The sequence below is a fragment of the Mus caroli genome, chromosome 7 (genome assembly GCF_900094665.2).
Source record: "Mus caroli chromosome 7, CAROLI_EIJ_v1.1, whole genome shotgun sequence".
NCBI classification, from domain to species: domain Eukaryota; kingdom Metazoa; phylum Chordata; class Mammalia; order Rodentia; family Muridae; genus Mus; species Mus caroli.
This window is the reverse complement of record NC_034576.1, coordinates 128627164-128633284: the sequence shown is the minus strand read 5'-3', so window position 1 is coordinate 128633284 and position 6121 is coordinate 128627164. Positions and strand designations below refer to the sequence as shown.

At 47.9% G+C, this 6121-nt stretch overlaps 1 protein-coding gene across 1 annotated transcript; it reads left to right on the top strand.

The window, feature by feature from the left end:
* The first annotated feature begins 245 nt into the window (after positions 1 to 245).
* Nupr1 (nuclear protein 1, transcriptional regulator) lies at positions 246 to 2504 on the top strand. Its single transcript, XM_021168276.2, has 3 exons — positions 246 to 425; positions 714 to 857; positions 2181 to 2504. The coding sequence occupies exons 1-2, from the start codon at positions 314 to 316 to the stop codon at positions 842 to 844; spliced, it is 243 nt and encodes an 80-aa protein (XP_021023935.1). The 5' UTR covers positions 246 to 313; the 3' UTR covers positions 845 to 857; positions 2181 to 2504.
* Positions 2505 to 6121: the final 3617 nt, after the last annotated feature.

The following is a 6121-nucleotide window of genomic DNA, read 5'->3' as shown; positions in this document are numbered from 1 at the left end:
CCAAAGACTGTGCCCAGATCCTGTCTGCTCCCTCCACCCCCGAGGCAGGAGCTTTCCACGTGGAAAAACACAGCTGTGCTTGGGTGAGTCCTGTGAGGGAGGAGGGAGGGGAGGGTGCTCCTTTCTGCTCAGGACTGCTGTCTGTGGGCGCAGTTCTGGGAAAAGGCCAGATTACATCAGACAGGGCTTGGAGGGCGGGGACCAACCCCGTGGTTTGGGGGAGGAGACAGCGTTATAAGTAGGGTGAGAAACTGGGAGAGGGCAGACATTCAGAAACACAGAGCAGGACTTTGGAGAAAGCAGACTAGGCATAATGGCCAGCTTGCCACCAACAGCCAACCCTTCCCAGCAACCTCTAAACCTAGAGGATGAAGATGGAATCCTGGATGAATATGATCAGTACAGCCTGGCCCATCCCTGTGTCGGTAAGGTCTGCATGGCAGCTCCTTGGTCAGCCAATCTGCTTCTCACCCGGTACCCTGGTTTACCTTTCCTAGCTAATCTATTCCCAACTCCCAAGTAACCCCTTCTAGTCTCATCCACTGAGTTCTGTCTTCCTGAGCCCCGAGAACTCACAGCGAGCATCTCTCATTCTATACTTGAGTAAACAGCAAGGGTAGAGTGCTTCAGACCTCACTCTGGCCATTTATATACCTGTCCCAACCTTACATACCTCCTCTGCCCGTTGTTTCCTCTATCTCCTGCTCCACCAGTCGGGGGAGGCCGGAAAGGTCGGACCAAGAGAGAAGCTGCGGCCAATACCAACCGCCCTAGCCCTGGCGGGCACGAGAGGAAGCTGCTGACCAAGTTCCAGAACTCTGAAAGGAAAAAAGCCTGGCGCTGAGACAGAGCTGGAGGTGAGGAGTCGAGAGCCAGAGAGCCAGTAGAGGAGATAGGCCTAAGTGTGCAGCAGAGTGGGGAAGCGGGGAACCAAAAGCTGGTCCTGGTGAGGTGATGCTGCAGGTAGAGGCACTTGCAGGCAAGCAGGACAACCTGTGTTTGATCTCTGGGACCCATGGGATGAAACCACGTGATAAAAGGGGAGAGAACCAACTGCAAGCTGTGTTCCTGAGGGAACCCTGCAGATGTCTAGGCAGGGAAGTGATAAGAATGAAAACTCCATTCAGACCGACTTCCATCAACATGGATCAGATTTCAGGGCATCTAACTCCAGGCGGTTCACTGTCAGCATATTTAAAACACAGTACAATGTGGGAAGAGGTTTCTAGGCAACAATCAGTCCATCAGTTCAATTCCAGGAGCACAATAAAGCTTGAGGTGTGACTACACTGAATGTCCTTGAGGGTGGGTTCTAGAGCTAAAGGCCTAGAATCTCGTGTGGTCTCTGACCAATAGCATGGAGGTCAGCAGGCAGATGTGACATCTCTCCTAAGAGTGGGTAATGGTCTAGGGAGGGGAGAGTCTGGGATAATCATTCTGGAGAAGTTGAGTGAGGTCGGCTTCTATAGCAAAAGCTGGGGAGGTCTGACTCCACACAGAGCCAAAAGCCCACTGGGTTGTTAACAAAATCCACTCTCAGATTTCTGAGTGGAATGCAGGTATTTGGCTTTATCTCCTGCATTGAGGAGACACCCGGCATGATTAAAACTTCTTAGTGTTTCTCTTGAGTTACAAGGACCTCTGTGCCCACAATGTCCACGGACTTCCATATGCTCAAAGTAGCACACGAGAATACGCATGTGCACACATGCATGCAAACACATTGGCATATCAACAAATGAAAAAATATAGTGTTGGCCGGGTGTGGTGGCACACGCCTTTAATCCCAGCACTTGGGAGGCAGAGGCAGGTGGATTTCTGAGTTCAAGGACAGCCTGGTCTACAGAGTGAGTTCCAAGGCAGCCAGGACTACACAGAGAAACCCTGTCTGAAAAACAAACAAACAAACAAACAAAAACAAAACAATAGTGTTGTGACACTATTTTTATTCTACATCTAAAATAATATGAGACCCATATTTGACTGAGCTCCCTGGTAACCAGAGGTGGGGGGCGTTCCCATGGAGCCTTTCCAATGGAGGGGAAGTTTGGTTTATGGAAAGGGAAACTGAGGCAGATAGAGTCAAGTACTTCTCTAAGGTAATAGCAAATATGAGTAGGAAAGGTGGAATTCAAACTCTGATCTCTGTTCCTTTCGTTGCCTGCTTTCCCTCTGCACAGATGAGGCCAGACCACAGACACCACACCCAGCAATGGACACAGGACATCACACCCAGCAATGGATACAGGACCTTGGAGAAATTAGGAGTTGTAAGCAGGACCTAGGCCTGCTTGATTTTTTTTCCCCACCTAAGTGAAGTTCTGGAGAGGTGGCATCAAAAATAAAAACAAAGCCCTTCCAGACCCAGCAAAAGGGCAAGATGGGAGCAAGGAGCAGAGGGTAGATGGGCAGAGCTAGGAAGGCAGCCCCCAAAAAGAACTGTGGGGGAAATAAATCGGATGCCCTTGGGTGGCAGCAACAATAAATCGTATAGCAGTGTCAGATTTGGCATGTGTTGTGTGTCTTTGTTGTGTTTGGGTGTGTTGTGTCTGGTTGTGTCCATGGTGTGTCTCTCTAGGAGACTGGATCTGGAATGGGAGTGTCCTTACTGCGTAGCATATGGGCTTGAACAGTTCTCCGTGATTGTTGCCTTGCTCTAATGCATGCAGATGCTTTGAGGAGCCTGTTTCTATGGTTTCTTCCAGGGAAGTTGCTTTGTTTCTTTGCAGTGCTGTCCCAGAGACAACCTGTGGCCAGTCCCCTACATATTCTTGAGCACCGTGAGGTCCTATTATATAGAACTGCTTTTGGAAGAGAATGTTTCTATTAATACCACTTGCAAAATGGAAAAAAAAAAAACACATCCATGATTTCAAACATGCAGAGGGCCGGGCGTGGTGGCGCATGCCTTTAATCCCAGCACTCGGGAGGCAGAGACAGGCGAATTTCTGAGTTCGAGGCCAGCCTGGTCTACAAAGTGAGTTCCAGGACAGCCAGGGCTACACAGGGAAACCCTGTCTTGAGAAACAAACAAACAAACAAACAAAAAACCATGCAGAGGATTTGTTTTAAGCGAATGAGGGCTCAAATTCAGTCATGAAATACCAGGCTGGCTTCCAGGACAGGGTGCTTGGTGAGCTGGCGAGAAAGCTCTCCCTAAGCATGGTGGACCGGTGTTCAGGCAAATGTGAAGCAAATGAGAAGATGGTTGAACCAAGTGTAGAGTGGCCTGAGGTCTGAGTTTGGAATGTTGCAATCTCACTCAGATGAAACAATGTTCTTTCTCACACACAAGTTCTATGAGTAAATACTCCTAAGTTACAAGTGGCAAGTCCATTCTATTGAGGCTGGTCTCAAACTCCTGAACTCAAGTGGCCCTCTAGCCTCAAATTCTAGGCGCCCATAACACCACTCCCACTTAGCCTATTCGTTCTTAAAAAGAATTATTTATTCATTTTCTGTATTTGAGTACCTGGTAGCTGTCTTCAGACACACCAGAAGAGGGCATGAGATCCCATTACAGATGATTGTGAGCCTCCATGTAGTTGCTGGGAGTTGAACTCAGTACCTCTAAAAAGCAGTCAATGCTCTTAACTGCTGAGCCATCTCTCCAGCTCAACCCTATTTATTTTTAAGGATACCATTTGATAGTAGAACACATAGCACCTGCTCACAGTTTAGTCACATGCTTGAAGAGAGAGGCCGGGGAATGCCATTCTTGGCTGCCAGCCATTTGCTAACCCAAGCTGAGGTGAACGCAGAGTTTTATTAGAGAAAGAAGATGGAGCATACTGGAAGAAATAAGCAGAAACATTACTCAACACTCAGACTCAGCCAAAGTGGGAGGAAAGAGCCCTCACTCTAGCTCTGGGCTGAGCCTTTGTCCCTTCTCATTAACCCAGCTTGTAGAGCCTGGAGCCCATTGCACTTAGATGGGGCCGGAAGCTAGGATACCTACAGAATCAGTGGCCTCACAGCAGGCTGTGGGTCAGCTGCAGCTCTCAGGGACATATCCAGTCACCTCCTGTGCAGCTGGGAACATTAGGACAATTTCTGGTCTGGCTGGGCATGGTAGCTCACATCCGTAGTTCCAACATTCGGAAGACAGAGGCAGGCAGAGTTTGTGAGTTTGAAGCCAGTCTAGTTTATGTAGTTCCAGGCCAGCCAGGACTCAAAGTGACACCCAATAAATCAAGCAACCAAGCAAGCTTTTGGTCCTATCTCAGTGCTCTCGGGAATGTCTGGTTTCCTTAGAGCCAAGAAGAACAAGAATAGGCCTGGCTTCCTTGAAGGGTGTCCAATTCTACCTCAGGGCAACTGCTTTCTGTGGACTACCAGCCAACCACCTGCTCTGGAAGGTTCTGCTTCTCTGTTCAGGATGCCCGTGACGCCACCCAACCTGCAAGGCTGAGTCAAAGGCCTTGTCTTCAGCATTCCTCCGCTGTGCCCTCTCCCCTCTTTCTGTTGATCTCTCCTCTGGAATGCCACACGAGCTAACAGGCTCACGGATATTTCTTTTGGCAGGTGGTTTTGTGGAAGTTGTCCTGGTGGCAACGGAGTGGGCCTTTTATTTTTAAATAGGATCTCACTATGTAGCCTTGTCTGTGCAGGAATTCTGTAGATCAGTCAGGCCTTGAACTCATAGAGATCTGCCTGCCTCTGCCTCTCTTGAATGCTGATATTAAAAGTGTGAGCCACCCTACCTAGCCCAAATCATTCATTGCTTTGACATCTGTTAGTTGCTTGTTATTTTACCAGGGCAGGGCCGAAGCACAGACTTTGTAGAGAGGGACACATGGTACAGCTTTTAGCTTTAGAACCTAAAACAGCACCACCTCTGGGCAGCATGCTTGCAGCAGTATCCATCTGGGTGTCCGGCTTCAGAAACGACAGAGCCCATATTTTGGGTGCCTGCCCTAGGACAGACAGGTTTGTTCATTTGTTTGTAGCGTTTGTTTTCTGCGGGGCATCAAACACAGGGTAACATGCTAAGATGGCAGTCTGACCGTGGCATCTGTACCTGCCCTGCAACAAGATTTTACAGTTATGTCTCCATTTAATCCTTATAGTAACCCAATAGGACACACTACTAGTGTTCCTGTTTTTCCAAACAGAAATCTAAGGCCCAGAGATTTGCAGGTTCATACTACACCACATATAGTAAGTTACATTGTACTTCATGGCTCATTTAGAGACACAGAGCCTCAACAAATACCACATGAGACTCTGAGCTCAGGTTTTCCAACCTCTGACCTTTTCCCCTTTGATGGCGTGCATAAGAAACACGGGGTCCTGGGCAAAATGAGCAACCCTAGATTGTAGATCTTCTAAGGATGGGTTTGAAAACAACCTTCCTTCCGTCAGAGAGAAAATTAAGGTCAAGAACACCCCGTCCTCAGTGTCCATGGACAGTCCTAGCTGCTGGACCCTTGAGCACCTGCTTCTTAGGAGATGAACACGCCACCACTTACTCTTGACCTTTGGTTGACAGCCCTCTGCCTCACCTGTCTCTGGCACAGCCTCTGTGCCAGGAACTGTTACAGCAATTCTTAGAACCTCGGAGATCTCAGATCAGGAAGGACCCCGAGCAGAATGTCCCTCTTTTCCACCCCGTTTTCATCTCGTGCATATAATGTCTGATTCTCTCAGTTTCGGGGATTCCTTATTAGAACTAGAGAAATCACTGACAGAATCTTTCCCTTCAGGGCCTTCCAGAAACTTCTCAGATTTCCGTAGCTGAAAGGATTCCCAGCCTCTTGCAGAGAATTGAGAAACTCACTATTTTTTTTTTAACTCTTGTGGCTTGACTGGTCATATATATGTGTGCCTGTGTGTATGTGTGTACATATATATGTATATGCATACATTCATATAAATTTCAGGATGACTCAAAGTTAATTTTCAACTAATACCCCTTAAAGATAATGCTAGTGACAGTCATAACCGTAGCAACTGCTATGCTGGGTGCCATGGGGATTCCCAAACGTCATCTCTCACACAGCGTTTCTTCCAGGTCTGTCCCCTGAGGCTCACGTGCTATATTGTATCTACTTGGCATTGAAAAACCACCCCTTTACCTGTTTTACTCAAGCGCATTTAAAAAGGAAACTATGTAACCACC